The sequence below is a fragment of the Pectinophora gossypiella genome, chromosome 3, assembly GCF_024362695.1.
Source record: "Pectinophora gossypiella chromosome 3, ilPecGoss1.1, whole genome shotgun sequence".
NCBI classification, from domain to species: domain Eukaryota; kingdom Metazoa; phylum Arthropoda; class Insecta; order Lepidoptera; family Gelechiidae; genus Pectinophora; species Pectinophora gossypiella.
In genome coordinates this window covers 1,897,149-1,915,001 of record NC_065406.1, presented here as the reverse complement: position 1 = coordinate 1,915,001, position 17,853 = coordinate 1,897,149, and the positions used below count along the sequence as shown (strand labels likewise).

The 17,853-nt window shown below is 41.4% G+C and overlaps 1 protein-coding gene across 1 annotated transcript in view; it reads left to right on the top strand.

Moving 5' to 3' along the window:
* Window positions 1–17,853, top strand: part of LOC126381081 (GTPase-activating protein and VPS9 domain-containing protein 1) — a 45,095-nt gene that overhangs the window by 4,657 nt on the left and 22,585 nt on the right. The window contains exons 2-15 of the mRNA XM_050030623.1: window positions 879–1,102; window positions 2,092–2,259; window positions 3,451–3,663; window positions 5,326–5,509; window positions 6,907–7,107; window positions 7,362–7,480; window positions 9,763–9,894; window positions 10,322–10,554; window positions 11,046–11,169; window positions 12,184–12,325; window positions 13,170–13,276; window positions 13,649–13,757; window positions 14,865–14,988; window positions 16,490–16,590. Coding sequence (XP_049886580.1) covers window positions 879–1,102; window positions 2,092–2,259; window positions 3,451–3,663; window positions 5,326–5,509; window positions 6,907–7,107; window positions 7,362–7,480; window positions 9,763–9,894; window positions 10,322–10,554; window positions 11,046–11,169; window positions 12,184–12,325; window positions 13,170–13,276; window positions 13,649–13,757; window positions 14,865–14,988; window positions 16,490–16,590 — 2,181 coding nt within the window. The remainder of the gene's footprint in view (window positions 1–878; window positions 1,103–2,091; window positions 2,260–3,450; window positions 3,664–5,325; window positions 5,510–6,906; window positions 7,108–7,361; window positions 7,481–9,762; window positions 9,895–10,321; window positions 10,555–11,045; window positions 11,170–12,183; window positions 12,326–13,169; window positions 13,277–13,648; window positions 13,758–14,864; window positions 14,989–16,489; window positions 16,591–17,853) is intronic.

Below are 17,853 nucleotides of genomic sequence, written 5' to 3'. Positions count from 1 at the left end.
TCTTTTCCCCGGCTATATAGGTTGTGAGAAGCTGCAGTAGTTTTAGGCGGATGAGACGTTCGTTATGTAAAATTGACGATTCAAAGTGTAACTATGTTACCTATTGAATAAAGATATATTTGAATGTACGTACCTGTCATGGAACATGTTTCAAATCAAAATCAACAATACTTTATGGCACACACATATTTCAAGGCACACAAGAAATATGTCAACTAATATTTTACATCATATCCATTTTAAGATTGCAACACAATGTGTAGGCTGCAGTTTTTCTCTTCTTCTTCTAAACCTGTATCCCTTGTTGGGATGAAGAGCTCGAATAACAGATTTCCACTCCTCGCTATCTCTTGCAGCCTCTGTAACTTGCTCCCATGACATACCGACAATTTTTAGCTCTCTATATATATAGAGAAAGAAAGAAAGATGTGAACCCAAATAGGTCATGTCGTTCTGTTAAAATACGAACAAAATCACGTGGCACGCATGTTAGGGAAAAGAAAGTTATCCGGCATTGTACGAATAGGTCCTTTTTTTTAGGGATAAGGCGTTTTGCGAATAAGTCCTTTGTCTACTAAACCTCGGTTTCGACAAAATTTATTGTATCGATCGATAATTTTATCACGTTGCGCATGTTAGCCCTGCTGGTCAGAGCCCGTCGGGACGGTACCACAGGTCTTCTAAGTACATGATCGTGTGGGTTGTGAGGTGGAGTACCAACCTCATCAACCTTGGTGTCAGGGTTACTATTGAGCCGCCAAAGGCCCCTGACATGGCTCATGTAACGACTACTTACTTACATCAGTAAGTAGTAACCGGGACCAACGGGTTAACGTGCCTTCCGAAGTACGCTATTGTAATGTTAACTTTTTTTACAGGAAGCAACAGCTTTAGGCGAGCTGCTGGGATGGCTACGAGACTCGCCGCACCTGGTGGCGTTGTCGCTCATGCTGGGAGAAGAGCATATGCCGGCGACGCTGCCGTCGGCGCTGGTGGCCGGCCTGTACGGCAGCTGCCGCTCGGCGGCTGACCGCACGCGGCTGCTCGCTGTCATACGCCTGCTCATCAAGCACCAGATGACGCCCAGCAGCGATCCCAGAAAGTAAGTAGCAAGTAAGCCAACTGGGTCGTCTACTAGGTTCAAGATAAATTATGAAATTCTGAATACTAAATAAAGACAAATCTAAAACTAACGAAAAACATTTTCTAATATTATAAATGCAAAAGTTACTCTGTCTATCTGTGACACTTTTTTCAAAACTACTAAGCCGATTGTGGTGAAATTTGGTACATAGATTAGACGTTAGGAAAGAACATAGGATATATTTTATATTGTGTAGCAGTGGAATAAACGTTCCGCGCGCGATAACCGAAATCCTCTTCTTCATGTTGTCATATTGTGTTTCTGTTATTCTATGTACAATAAATTATTAAATAAATGTAGGAATGTGAGTAGGGCGCGAACTGAAAACCCGAGCGAGCGCATCATGGCGTTTAATAGTCGCTACCGCCGCCGCTTTGCTGTTATCCAGTTAGCGGCCTTCTCTTGCAAGCCACCTTATATCGAGGGTTTCGCCCAATAGCCGTACAAGGTTTATCTACGTATCTACGTAGATAGCATTCGCTTCGTCTATTGGTCGAAGCGTTGGAGCACACCCCGGACACTTTATACAAACTCTCTCGTTTTACTCAGACACTACACATAGACGTTATCGTATATCGCGCATCTGAGTCTGAACTCTGGTGAAGATCGGAGAGTTTCCGTTCTATGCCTAGTATATTATGCCTTATTCTATGACAGAACGTAGGATTGATAAAGTAAGAGAGAATACTATGGAAGGATAATGAATGGGGATTTGGTTGTTTTTGGTATGAATTTAGAATGGTTAAGGAATGATTTTTTTTTGTTTTAAAAATAAAATGGGTTCTCTATTATGATTGATTTGATTTGATTTTGGGGTCGGAGTATAAAGGTGCATTTGTTTTTTGTAAAAAAGGAGAGAATAGGAGTGAAGATAAATAAAATATCCCTTTTAATTCTATATCCCACATAAATAAAAAAAATAACTAATCAATTTGTATTGTCAACAGGTTATTCCGCACAGGGCGTTGCGCACTAGCATCCCTGTACGCGGTGTTTCGTGACGGGCACACGCCGGCGCGACAGTTCTTAGTGGCGGCGCTGCAGGGGCCTGTAATGGCCGTGCTGCACGAGGACGAATTCTTCTTGGACATCGACCCTGACAAGGCTATGGAGCGGTGAGTATACATTCCACACAGGGCTCTGTACACTAGCGTCGCTGTATATAGTGGGTAGTGACGTCACACGCCGGCGCGACAGTTCCTCGCAGGGATGTTAGGGATCTCCGTAACCGTAACCGAATCCGAAATAAAGGTTTCGGATAAAATCGGATAGGGGCGGAGCCTAATTGATACACGTTATATGACAAGTTGTTTTGATTGGCCGGCCGCTGCCAGTGCCGACACACAAGTCGCGCGCATTGTTTTTTTTTTCTTCTTTTGTCGTCATAACATTATATAACTTGTCGTTGTAACTTTTGTCGTTATAAATAAAACCACTTTATTACCTATTTGTATTTTACTTTTAAAATTCCTTAAAAAAATAATATCCGTGACCAAAATTATCCGAAACTAACGGATAATCCGAAATAATTTATTATACGTATCCGTAACCGTATCCGGTATGATAATCATTCTTAAATCCGTATCCAAACTTTCATATCCATAACATCCCTGGTTCTTCGTCGCTGGGAATGTAATAGCTTCACGATGTGTTCTTCTTGGACATCGACCCTGACAAGGCTATGCAGTAGTGAGTTCAAATATATCCAGAAACAAAGACCTGATTGTGACACTCCATTTTCGATCCCGATCACATACGTATTCAATGGTGCTGATTCTAGCATACACCTCCGAATTTTATTTTTTAGTTATAACCTGTCATTATCTTATCCGTCGCAAAGAAAAGAGATGGGCAGTCGACAGGCGGAAAATGTATGGATAGCACGTGTATTTTAGGCAGAAATCTTAAACCTTTCAAATTTTTAAGGTTGGTGTATAACTCGACAGAATTACGTTGACATCATACGTTAAACGGGTTGTATACCAGGGTGATTCCTATTTAATTCGTCTGGGTTATTGATTCATTCACACATTTAACCATGTCTCATTTCATAACGGGGGTTAAAATGGCTACATCGGAGCAATTCATCTAAGAAAGCAATATTGCTATTTTACATTTGTTTGCGTTACGCACTTACTTTGTCCACCGCGCAATGACTACATCGAAGCAATCCATCTAAAAAGCAATAATGCCATTTGATATTTGCTCATATAAAAAAAAATGTCAAGAAGATTCAAATAGCAATATTGCTTTTCTGATGAATTGCTTTAGTATGCCCTGTTTAACCCTCTTGTTCTTCCTAACAGATTTTCCCCACAAGATCGTCTAAAGAAGTTCGGGCAGGCGAACTCTGCTGAGTACAACGCGAAAGTGGCGCGCTACCGCAAGTGGATCGTGCAGTCGCTGTACAACCTAACCAGCAAGTTCATCGCCTCGCTAAGGGAACACTGGCCCAACTTCCCCGCAACTATTGCCTGGATTGTACAGCAGATGGTGCATCTGCTCAAACAGCATTCTAGGTGAGTAATATTACATTCAATGGATCGAGAAAATAAGACCCCAAAACAAAAATAAATGTTTAATGGGGTGTAATTGAATTTCACTCATAATAAGCTCATGATTCTGAATGAATATCAAGTGGAATTTTCCGTCGCAAAAGTCATGATTATGATAACAACAGTTATGAGTTCGAATAAAAACATAGTCTAATTACACATAGATATAACATTTAATTATAATTAAATGATTTTTAAATGAATCCAAAATTAATGAATTAATACACTGTCTATATGCACATGCGTCGTGTCTAAAATAAGCTATGTCGCGTCATTCCCGGCGCAAAGGTGCCCATCAAACTAGCCGCGTTTTTTAGTTTGAATTCATGTTTTTCAGGTTTTGTACCTGGTTAATGGCAATAGGCTCGCCCCCTATTACATGGGACTTAACCATAGCCTGCGAGGAGTGGGTGTACGGTCACGAGCATTAATATGTATACACTTTGGTACCATGTCACATTAACTTTTTTGACAAATTGAACTGTAAGTCTCACTAAATTTCAAATATGTTAGTGCGACAGAGTCCTAAAGTGGGTACATTATATTGCTCGTGACTGTACATATATACTATACATCTCTGCCTACCCCTTCTGGTTACAGGAGTGATTACTATTTTATATGTTAACAATAAGATTTTTGTATCGAGTGTTCTGTGTGTGGTTGTGTCTACTGCCTACATAGAATAAGGAATACTACTTATAGAACGGCAACTCTCCGCTCCCCACCAGCGGCTGAGCTAGGTTTACCGCACACCGTCTCACAGATGCGCGTGTACGATAACGTCAATGTGTAGTGTCTGTGTAAAACGAGGTGTTAAGGTGGGTCCTGACCGGTGTTACGAGGCGTATTGTGCCATTCGCAGCGAGCATGATATGTTACGTCATGAACTTAAGATCAGTGTTGATGCTCGCACCTTATTTCCCTGTACTGACAGCACGAACGCTCGCTGTGTAACACATTACATTACGCCTCGTAACAACAGTCAGGACCCACCTTTAAGTGTTTACCTTTACTTTTTTTTGTAAGTGAATACCTTTTATTTTATTTAGTTTTTTTTATTAAAAATATATTTTACTTTTCAGCACGTTTATTTAAAATATGTACTTAATTAGAAAATTCAAAATGTGCTTAGACTTCGTGTCCATTTTTTGTTTGATGTGTTACCTGATTACCTTATCGGTTCCAACTGAAAATCAGCGTCATAGTGTAGGCTATAGCATTATGCTGAGGTGGAACCGTTTCGGCATACATTCATAATTGTATTATCAGCAAGCAGCGGTAAACGCGCTCGGTCTGCGATTGTTGAAGTTAAGCAACTTTCGCAAAGGCCGGTCATAGGATGGGTGACCACAAAAAAAAGTTTTCATCTCGAGCTCCTCCGTGCTTCGGAAGGCACGTTAAGCCGTTGGACCCGGCTGCATTAGCAGTCGTTAATAACCACCAATCCGCACTGGGCCCGCGTGGTGGTTTATAGCCCGATCTTCCTATCCATCCATCTATAGGGAAGGCCCGTGCCCCAGCAGTGGGGACGTTAATGGGCTGTGGTAATGATGTGAAAACAATAAGTATGTCGGATAAATATTTTTTCTTTCTTTGGGGTGTGCTTATAAGATATTTCCTCCACAGGACGACAGATCGTGATCTCCACGCGATATGCACAGATGTGGTGTTCAACCACTTCATCTGCCCGGCGATTGTGAACCCGGAGGCCCACGGCGTGGTGGAGGTGCCCGTCTCATACATCGCGCGGTTCAATCTCATACAGATCGCGCAGATCATCCAGATGCTCTGCCTTGCTCGGTACCAGGAGGTGAGTGGATTGTTATACGTATACATAACATAAACAGCCTATATACGTCCCACTGCTGGGCACAGGCCTCCCCTCAATCAACCGGAGGGGGTATGGAGCATACTCCACCACGCTGCTCCAATGCGGGTTGGTGGAGGTGTTTTTACGGCTAATAGCCGGGACCAACGGCTTAACGTGCCCTCCGAAGCACGGAATCATCTCACTTTTTCGGACAATCAGGTGATTCAAGCCTGAAAAGTCCTTACCAAATAAAGGACAGTCTCTCAAAGTGATTTCGACAATGTCCCCATCGGGAATCGAATCCGGATCTCCAGATCGTGAGCCTAACGCTCTTACCATTAGACCACGGAGGCTGTCAATAAAATAACAGACAGTATTTTTGAATCGTCGTAGCCCAGTTGGTAGAACGTTTGCCTCTCCTTTGAGGTCGCAGGCTCGAATTCAGTACAGGCCTAAACCAATGATTGTCGAATTTGTTTTCGAATTCATGTTTGGATCATAAATGATTATCACGTGCTCAGCGGTGAAGGAAAACATCGTGAGGAAACCCACATTCCTGAGAAGGTTTTTTCGGAGGTTTGTAACGTAACCTGTATTGGGCTAGTTTTCCCTTCGCGGGTTGGAAGATTAGACCGGCAGTCGCTTCTGTAAAAAAAACCGGATCTGTCAAATCTTCAGATTACGTAAGCGGACCCTGTAAGAAACGGGGTAATTCTAGGGAAATGAGACAGTATTTTGAATTTGTCAGAAAATAATTTTAAAGCTCATGTAAAGCTTATTTTAAGTAAAAAAGCTTATTGTAATATTAATGATTACCTAAATGATAAAAATGTCTGGTATTAAGTGTGATTCTCTAGGTATTCAATAACTAGTAATGTAAGTATACCTACAATGATTTAAAAGATGTGTTGCTGTTGCAGTTTCTTATCATTTCTTCTCCTCAGCCATAACACCTTGCGAAATGACGTAGATTCAAAAATTTTATATTGACCTTCAACAAGTTTATCTATGATAATCACGATGAATAAATGATTCTGATTCTATAACCTGTTGCATCCTTAAATATGGGATCGTTTAATCTTGTCTTGTCTGGCTTAAGGTGTCCCACTGCTGGGCAAAGGCCTCTCCATTTCTCCAGGATTCTTTCACCAGGATAAAGATAGATAAAGCAAAACCTTATTGATGGATGTCAAATATGACATTTCTTAAAATGTTGGCAGCTCTGTTTTTTGTACCGATATGTTGGTACAGTCATGAGCAATATAATGTACCCACTTTAGGACACTGTCGCACTAACATATTTGATATTTAGTGAGACTTACAGTTCAATTTGTCAAAAAAGTTAATGTGACATGGTACCAAAGTGTATACTCGTGACCGTACTGGGCGCTCGGCAGGTGGAGAGCAAGGTGCGCGACGTGTACAACAAGTTCGAGCGGTCGTGCGTGTGGTCGCTGGCGGAGGCGCTGGCGGGCGAGGCGTGGGCGCCGGCGCCGCCCGCCGCCGGCGCGCCGCCCGCGCGGCCCGAGCCGCTGCCCGCGCCCGCCGACCGCGCCACCACCTGCGCGCTCTACGCGCCCGCCGACGTCGCCTTGCTGGTCAGTTACTCATAAAAATACCTGCAAATACACCGAAGGGTTTCGTACCTTTAACTGGGTAAACAACAGTAGGTACATAAATATGATATTGCCTACCTAAATATGCGCGTTTGTTGTATGGGAGCCCCCCTTAAATATTCATTTTATTTTGTTTTTAGCATTTGTCGTTAGCTGATCACCTCCGGATCATGAGCTTAACGCTCAACCACTGGCCCGCGGAGGCCGTTTTATTTAATGGTACCGTATGTCCACAGATAACATTCCTGAAGCGAATCTCATCGAAGCTGAACAACAACACGCCGAGTGTGACGTCAGAGGAGCAGTCGAGCTCCAGCTCGGGGCCCCTCACCGAAGCGGGCGCAGGCGCTTATAGGTAAAGTGTTACCATAGAATAAAGAATTATACTGATTATAGAACGGTAACTCCGAACAGGGGCTTTTGACTGGGGGGACTTTGGCTCAGTAGTAATCCTGACACCAGGGTTGAGATTGGTCATTAATCTCACAACACACACGATAGAAGATTCTTTAACAAAAAACGGTAACTTGAGTTTAGCAACCATAGATCTCGTATAACAAATAGTCAACCAATCTCTGTAGAATGTGTCCGCGCCGCATCTTGTCACTGTACAACCCATCATCATCATCACTAATTTAAGAGCCACGCTCTTGTCGGTGTGGTCTTTTCTTGTCTATCAAAGACCAATTCCTTCACCTCCTTATAAGACATTTTAGACGTTACTTGTAGGTTTACCCCAGAAGGCAGTAACTATCACGTGACATACCACCTGATTGTCTGAAAATCATCATGACCTATGCACGCTGTAGGAGCCCGTTCTTAGTTTAAGACTGAACACCCACTTCCCTTAATATAGTTGATAAGGTAAGTTAATGAAAGATGCGAGTGCAATATAAGACGATAATTATTCAGTTATTTAGGTTACAAGATAGAATTAAGGTAGAGTATCGCTTACGTTGAGATTAGTTATTACACTAAAGATTATTACTAAGTAAGTGAAATAGTCACGCAGCCTGAAAGTAGGTTGTGCATGACGTAGGTAAATTCTGTGCGGTTCGAGACCGTACACACGCTTTTGCTCAGGCGAGTTAAATCTATCGGTTACATCAACACTAATTTAAGAGCCACGCTCTTGTCGGTGTAGTATTCTCCATCCTTGTCTATCAAAGACCAATTCTTTCACCTTATAAGACACGACGTTCGCCTTCTCTTTAATCTGTTCCATGTAAGCTCTTCTTGGTCTTCCCCTTCCTCTCTTTTCTTGTAGCTTCCCTTCTATGATGTTTTTAATAAATTCGTCACAAGCAACCATAGATCTCGTGTAACAAATAGACAACTTTATAGAATGTGTCGGCGGTGCATCTTGTCACAAGCGACGGCGTGTAACGACACTGTACAACCGATAATGTACTTTATTTGAACAGCCATACCATCTTAATTTGAGGGAACGAACTTATACTGTCTATATAACTTAATGTGTATGTATTTACAACACGGTCCGAATTCTTTTTTCGAAAAACTCATTAGTGAATGTGAGTCTATTTGTTTATAGGATGTCAGTGTTAGCGACACACTATTTTTTTATATCGTAATTTACTTTCTATAAATATCCCTTTACCTACTAGTACCCCTATCCTTCTTTCATATAATAACTTTGATATATATAAATTCTTATCCATATTTATCTGTGTTAATGATATAAAATTATAATCCTATCTTATAATATATATCCCCATCCTCTGATCCTTCTTCCTAAATTCCTGTTTCACTAAATTCCTTTTATTTTTATGAAATGTTTCCTCGTTTTGTCGGTGGCAAATACGCAAACCGCGTCATGCCAAAAAAAAAGTCAGTCATGATGTCTGATAGTACACTTACGACTGGAGCGGAAAGTCACTAGAAAATCTGTTTTCAAAACAATTGGGTCGTATACTAGGTTCAAGATAAATTATGAAATTCTGATCACTAAATAAAGACAGATCTAAAACTAACGAAAACCATTTTCTTTTTTCTATTTAACTTATTTGTGAATTTTAGTCAAGAAAAACGTAATAATAAGTCCGACATTTTATCACGTTTTTCTATAACGTCACAATGTTTCATACAAATTCCATAGTAACTTCGTGTTTTGACGTTTAGTAAAAAGTAACTGATTTGACTAGTTGGAAACTAGCCTTACATCATCAGCCCATTAACGTCCCTACTGCTGGGACACGGGCCTTCCCTATGGATGGATAGGGAGATCGGGCCTTAAACCACCACGCGGGCCCAGTGCGGATTGATGGTTATTAACGACTGCTAATGCAGCTGGGACCAACGGCTTAACGTGCCTTCCGAAGCACGGAGGAGCTCGAGATGAAAACGTTTTTGTGGTCACCCAGCCTATGACCGGCCTTTGCGGAAGTTGCTTAACTTCAACAATCGCAGACCGAGCGCGTTTACCGCTGCGCCACCGAGCTCCTCAACCTATTTTGGAAACTAGCCTATTTTGTAATAATGTTTTCTAAATAGCGTAGCGTGTAGCGTGGTGGAGTATGCTCCATACCCTCTCCAGTTGATTGAGAGGAGGCCTGTGCCCAGCAGTGGGACGTATATAGGCTATTTATGTATGTTTATGTATGTATGTTTTCTAAATAGTGACACATCAAGCGAAGGTGCATCGGAGGCGTGCGCGGCGCGTCTCGCGGCGCTGCTACAGACACTGGAACCCAACTACCGCAGCCGGCTGCACGACCTGCTGCGGAAGGTGCCCGATATGACCAAGTACAGGTAACATATTTATGTATTTATCTAAATGAGATCCAAGGACTCTGGTCTTTTGGTCTGACCAAATGTCAAAAACAATATTATTATTTTCTTGAAGAGGTAATGTAAAACCAGATTCATTATCATCCCCTAGCATTATCCTGTTTCTCACAGGGTCCGCTTACCTGACCTGAAGATTTGACAGGTCCGGTTTTTTACAGAAGCGACTGCCTGTCCGACCTTCCAACCCGCAAAGGTAAAACCAGTCCAATGCAGTTAGGCACATACCTCCGAAAAAAACCTTCTTAGGAATGTGGGTTTCCTCACGATGGTTTCCTTCACCGCTGAAAAACCAGATTGTAAATTTGAAATTATGAGTTTTGAATGTTATTTCTCTTTATTTCAGATCAAACTCAACTTTGTTCATATTTCACGTATATCTTCTTTCCAGACCATCTCCCTCATCAGAAACCAAAGAAAGCATAGAGAACGGACACACACCTAAGAAGAGCATCCTAGCCAAAGTGCCTAAGCCACGGCTTCCTCGGAGCGGGAGCTCAAATTCCACATCATCCCAGAGCGATGATAAGCCAGTCAACGGAAGCGATAAAGACGACATAACACCGGAGCAGGAAGAAGTGCTCATCATTAAATTGGCCAGCTTGGAAGAACATGATTATGTTGGTAAGTAATTTCGTAATCCTCTTCGTCGTATTAATGCTGTTTTTTTTATAATTTGCCGTGCTTCGTTCGCCAATCGACGCGTGAAAGAAACTTCCTGTATTTTATCATAGTTTCTTTGTTTCTATGTTTCAGTCCAAATTGTCGAAATTCATACATGCATGCATACATACATAAACTCACGCCTATTTCCCGCCGATACTGACATACTTCTCTTGCTTCCTCCACAGTCATCAATCCTATAATACAACCGGTTCAGAGTAGATCGTACTGAATATTTTCTAAGGACATCTCCAATTTGGTCATTGTACTTCTAAATATGTCATTTAATGAGAGTCCGAAGACCAGCCGGTCGCTGTAAAACCAAAGTGTCTACGGCAACCTTCGACTATTTTCCTCCTTCAAAACTCACCACCACCTAAAGGACCAACCTTTGTTGCTAAATACGTTAACAGTTTCCATCTAATCAATGACTGGTGTTTATCGTTATACAGGTCTAGTGCCAGAGTCGAAGGTGCTGGAGTGCTACTATGGAGGTTCAGAGGCCGGCGATGCGGACGACACCGGGTCGGCTCTCGCCGTGGCCGGACCTGGCGCACCCGTACAAAAGAGGACCAGGTATATCATCAAATCAAATCAATTTAGCATCTCCCTAGCATTATTCCGTATGGCAGACAAAAATAAAATATCCTGCGTGGATCATATATCCAACTTAAGCTCCCCTAACCAAGTCTGCCGCATCCGTCACCCAATGCAACCCAGCTATGCCACCTGGGAACCGGTGCAGAGGGCACTCGTTCACTATGTGAGATATGGTTTGATCCGGGCCCACAGCCCAATACAGGTTAGGTCCCATACCTCGCAAATCGCAACGCATTTTTTCGAGAAAGTGGGTTTTCCTACAATGTTTTCCTTCACTGTTGACCACCTGATAAAAAATATTTATGAACCAAACATGAATTCGAAAACAAGTAAGTAAAGTGGATCAGGTATACGACTAATCTTATTGCTTTTATATACCTAGTCGAAGGTATGATGGATCTATGTCATTTATAACATGAGCATAGCCAACAGAACAGAAAAACGTGCATCACTTCGCAACAATGATAGTCATAAATCGTCTGAAACAGACGTATGAGGCGTACGATAATGATGATGATTAGAGTGATATATCTCTCGTCTCTTCGTACTAAGCTGAATAGCGTCAGTGTGAAAGAGATATATCTCTGTTTTTTTCGCGCTAAACGATATATGTATATCCTTGCCTTGGGACTCTACCTGTAGACAATGTTGTTGCAAACTTAATTGTATCAATTTAATTGAATATCTGTCCTGCTATAATTTTAATCATGCTACGTTTTAAGGGGTATAACTCATATAATATAACAAGCTTACAACTATATACCAACAGGGGTAATCAGAGGTACGGTCACGAGCATTAATATGTATACACTTTGGTACCATGTCACATTAATTTTTTTGACAAATTGAACTGTAAGTCTCACTAAATGTCAAATATGTTAGTGCGACAGAGTTCTAAAGTGGGTACATTATATTGCTCATGACTGTACATCAATCGCCAGATGACATAGTACTATTAAGAACATAGTATTTTTTTTTCTCTTCCCACAGGTTCTCAGTATCACACGACGAGGTTTCTCTGGGCAACACGTCGGACAACTTGGAGGCTGTCTCAGAGGCTGCTTCCAACCACAGCGTCACTTCCAGTTTAGAGCTCGAGACAGAGGACCAGAACGACAACCTCTCAGATATGGTACGGTACACCTCGGGAACAAGTAGTACCGCACATATTACATAGATGGCGCTCATCGAGGCCTGAATCGCGCTAACGTAATGTAGACGACAGGTCGACATGGCAATTCTCTAGTGACGTGACGTTTTCAATATCGATATATTTTTATTATGTATGTAACAAAATGTGAATAAAATAATACCACGTTTTCATTTAAGTTAATATTTATTCATCTGAATCATCTAACGTATCGCTACAAAAACAATTATTTTTCCGTTCAATGTCACAATTTTCTAACACTTTTCTAGCTAGTTCTCGAGCTTGAGAGTGAATTATTGGTTTTTTTGTTTGAACACGCGACGAAGATGCGACCGTAGCCATTTTTAAAACACAATAGTAATAAATTATGTGTGCGAGATTATAATCCATAAACGCGGTCGATACGGACTCGTGCGACACTAAGACTAAGACGCCGCGGGGACTGTGCGGGTGTGCGGGGCGACCCCGCCTCCGCGGCTCACCTCATGCCCCGATTGCCATGTCGACCTGTCGTCAACAGTAGTTGTCACAGCGCGACGTGCGTATAAGTTAAATTATTAACAAATTTAAACATTGTGTAGTTTTAAGATTTAAAATGATTTATGAGGAAATAAATGAATATTATTATTCCAACGTCAGCACATACCCAACATGTCGCTAGCGTGGTGTTCTGCCCGGTATCCCGAAACAACTATTAGCGGATTTGCCAGGTTGCTAAGGTCTGACATTGATCTCACAATCACACGGGAGAAGAAGGGAACCGAACCCGGGACCTCTTGTTTGGTGGAAGATTCTTCTTGTTAATTAAGGAATTTGAATTCCTCAGGTGTCAGCCAACGTGAGCGGTCGCGGCAGCCCCAACATCTCCGGCAGGGAGACCCCGTCGTCCCAGGTCACAGACGGCGACGCCGCTGGCGACGCGCCGCCCAGACGGTAACTACCTTTTCATTGGTATTAGCTTTGACTGATCACCTGATTTACCGAAAGTAACATGATCCGTGCTTCGGAAGGCACGGTAAGTCGTTGGTCCCGGTTAATACTTACTGATGTAAGTATGTAGTCATTATATCAGCGATGTCAGGGGCCTTTGGCGGCTCAATAGTAACCCTGACACCAGAGTTGAAGAAGTTGGTATTCCACCTCACAACCCACACGATAGAAGATTAGAACTTAGGCTGTTTATGTTTATGAATTATTTTCGAAGGCACTGCCAACGTATCTAAAAATATTATCTTAAAACTTTTCTTCTTAAAGCGGAGATCTTTGAAAAAGACCAAAATGCTAACTTGATATTATTTGTTGCAGTCTTCCACAAAACGCACCTGTGAGCCAAGCCAACAGCAGCGCCCAAGCTAAACTGCTGAAGCAGGCGAGAAACGAAATCGAAGACAAATTCTGTAAATTTGAAATCAAGGTAAAGATATATCTGCGGGCCTAGCACGCTCAGGGCGCGAGTAGAGCGAGTGAATGTCCAAGCGCGAGTTGACTTTGCCAGACGAGTTAAGGTTCCTCGTTCACGCATCCATTTGCGGGCTTAGCACCGTAAGCACGCGACTCTCGCCACGACAGAGATCATCTGTCTCTTTCTGTGCAGTACTGTGAGAGAGTGACGGGTAACGTATGTCGGTGTGGTATGCCTATGTATGTATGTTTTATGTAGATCGTTTTAGTTATATTGCATTATTTTCTTATATCTGTATTACACCGTCCCCGACTCCAATATTTAGCAAGTTCATTCACCCTAAGGTTGCCTGGAAGAAATTGCTATCTATCTATAAAGCCGCCGATTGTACTGCTCTTGTCACATTTTTTGTGTTGTATTTATATGTGCAATAAAGGGTTTTTGTATTGTATTGTATGTCGAGGCGAGAAAGAGTCGCGCGCTTACGGTGCTAAGCCCGTTGCCCGTTGCTTGACTTGAATATGAAAAGTGTGTCACACAAATGGACGCTGATGTTTGCCAAAACTGATTTGAACCTTTTTCGATTGTCAATAAGACACAAATCACTTTAGCAAAAAATTACAGATACTCGTTCGTTAGCAAAGTCAGCCACGAAATAAACTTTCGGGATCTCATCTAGTTCATAAAAAAATGTAAAGTTAGTATGGCTAAACCATACAAAACAACCTTGTTTGTGATAGTGAGGTTAATTAGAACAAAATATTTTTTGAAAGAAAACAAAAACCTTTATTCAAATTCAAAAATATCTTTATTCTGTAGGTAACATAGTTACACTTTGAATCGTCAATTTTTACATAACGAACGTCTCTTCCGCCTAAAACTACTGCAGCTTCTCACAAAGCAAGTTTATTGTCGTATTCTTCTATATTACTAACTAAATAATTAAGTTTTCTCTGAAAATCAGCGTAATCAAACCAAAAAGTATAACTCAAGGAGATTCGCCCAATCCCGTCAATTTCGAATGGGATCTCGTTATATTATGCTTCGGGATTGATCCCGAAAAATTTGACGGGATCCCGCGAGATCAGGATTGCATTCCCTACTCCTTATATTTGCCAGAAACTCCTGGAAGGCGACGAGACCATCAGCATAATGTCGGACACGTGGAGCACGGACGTGCTGGCCTCCGACTCCGAGACCATCGGCGACTCTTGCGACCACACGCAGATTGCTGCCAACCAAGGTAACAATTGGGTCGTGGACTAGGTTCAAGATAAATTATGAAATTGTGATTACTAAATAAAGACACATCTAAAACTAACGAAAAACATTTTCTTTTATCTATTTAATTTATTTATGAAATTTAAACAAGAAAAACATAAAAATAAGTCCGACACTTTATCACGTTTTTCTATGACGTCACAGTGTGCGATTTCAAGTCACGCGCGTAGCGCTTGGCGTACGGACGTGTGTGTACAGGCGGTGCAAACCGTAATTTAATTTCTGCTCGCCAAAGAAATCTTAACGTGTTATCACGATGGTACAGTGTAGAAAGTGCAAGCTTTTTATTTCGACAAATAAAGATGACACAGTGAAGTGTAAAGGTACTTGTGAAGCTTTTTTTCACAAAAAGTGTTTGCCAAAGCATTGTTTACAGAACGAGGTGTGCGATGAGTGCATGAAGGCCAAGAGTAGTCCTTCACACCTTCCTTCAGCATCAAAAGTAACAGCCAACACAAATGAAACATCGTATTTTCGTATTTTGACGTGTAATAAAAAGTAACTGATTTGACTAGTTGGAAACTAGCCTATTGGGTACTTGACAATTGTAACAATAAAATATGAAATATGTCGGATATGGTAGTTTATAATTTAACAATAATTATCCCATAGGTTTTTTATTAAGATTATTTTTAAATATTTTATTTTTACAAAATAAAAATGCATTTTTTTTATCTGTGTTACGAGACCAAAACACGGGCGGCCATGATTGAGCTTCGTGTGACGTCACATTTCACAAAATAAACAAAAACTATCTGTCAGGTTTCAAGTTATGTTTTACAAATTCTTTGTTTATTGAAATGTGACGCACTTAAAAAAATGTCACGTGAGCAACCGTTTTCGCGCGAAATTTGAAATGAATGAAGAAAAATATGTCTTTTTTTTTCTATTATATAAAGCTATTCCGAGAATATAAATTATTTTTAGAGTTATGAGTTATGAAATAACCGTTTGTAATTTTTAAAATACTTATCCGAAAACTGTCAAGGGGCCAATTGCTATTTCCTTAAGTTAGTATGTAGTCGTCACAAGAGTCATGACAATGTAACACTGACACCAGGGTTCCACACTAGAGAACGTACATCTTACTAATTAGAACTTAACGACCTCCGTGGTCCAGTGGTTGAGCGCTGGGCTCACGATCCGGAGGTCCCGGGTTCGATTCCCGGTGGGGACATATCACAAAAATGACTTTGTTGTGCCTAGTTTGGTTACATTACTGGCTGATCACCAGATTGTCCGAAAGTAAGATGATCCGTGTTTCGGAAGGCACGATAAACTGTTGGTCCCGGTTACTACTTACTTACATAAGTAAGTAGTCTTTATATGAGCCATGTCAGGTGCCTTTGGCGGATCAATAATAACCCTGAGACCAGGGTTGATGAGGTTGATACTCCACCACACAACCCACACGATAGAAGATTAGAACTTAAGCTGTTTATGTTTATGAATTATTTTCTCAGGCACTGCCAACAACACGAACGCCCCTGATGTGTCGGAGACGGCGAGCGAGTCTGCCTGGAGCATGGACGTCCTCGCCTCGGACAGCGACCGCAACACAGAGGTAAACTGTTACAGCTGCGCTCTCATACGTAAAGGAGAGTCACGTCAGAAATACGTACGACGACGGTTAGCAATGGCGGCTTTTCATAGGATTGAGCATAACTGGTTTTGTTGTACCATGATTGGACCGTCGATACCTGTAACAATACCTCGAAACATCCCTTGGCGGCATCAACACCCTGGTCGCCAAGCGAAAAGTTACTGTTAATATAGCGACGTTGACAGTACTTTACCTCAGTGCGCGATTAGGCGCCCAACTGACACCGGGGAGTGCGTGGAAAGCGAAAACAGAAGGATTCATGTTATCGTAGTATAAACATTTTAATTTTGGCAGCCGCCCACCATAATAATTATTTTAGTTTAAAATACACTAAAACAAGTACTCCCGGCCAATTCGGCCAACGCGTTACGAAGCACCACGCGCTAATACAGGATGTTAGTGACATCGTCACGAATACTCAGCGGGATGATTCAGACCATGATTCTGAGTTAATATCAAGTAGAATTTTTCGTCGCAATATTCATGATTTTTTTTTAGTTTTTTTAAATTATTTTCAATTCTATACTTTTGCGATGGAAAATTCCACTGGATATTAACTCAGAATAATCAGCTAAATCATCCCCCTCAGTATTCGTTACGATGTCACTTACACCCCGCACAAGTACATACGGTAGCCATACAAGTAGGTATGGGTGTTAGTGACGCCGTAACGAATACTGAGGGGGATGGTTCAGACCATGATTCTGAGTTGATATCAACTGGAATTTCCAGTCTGAATATTCATGAAATTTTTCGTGTTTTTTTTTTAATTATTTTCAGTTCTATACTTTTGCGACGGAAAATACTTGATATCAACTCGGAATCATGGCCTCAATCACCCCTCAAAGTTTTCGGTACGATGTCACTAACATCCTGTATACGTAATAAAACGATGCGTACTTTCTTAATTTGACACGATTTTATTGAATGTATATACCGCTGTGTACGAATATATACCTAAATCGTGTTTTTTTTTTAATTATTTTCAGTTCTATACTTTTGCGACGGAAAATACTTGATATCAACTCGGAATCATGGCCTCAATCACCCCTCAAAGTTTTCGGTACGATGTCACTAACATCCTGTATACGTAATAAAACGATGCGTACTTTCTTAATTTGACACGATTTTATTGAATGTATATACCGCTGTGTACGAATATATACCTAAACAAGCGCCAAGTTTTCGCCGCATTTTTGTATCCAGAACTGTATGTAGATGCAC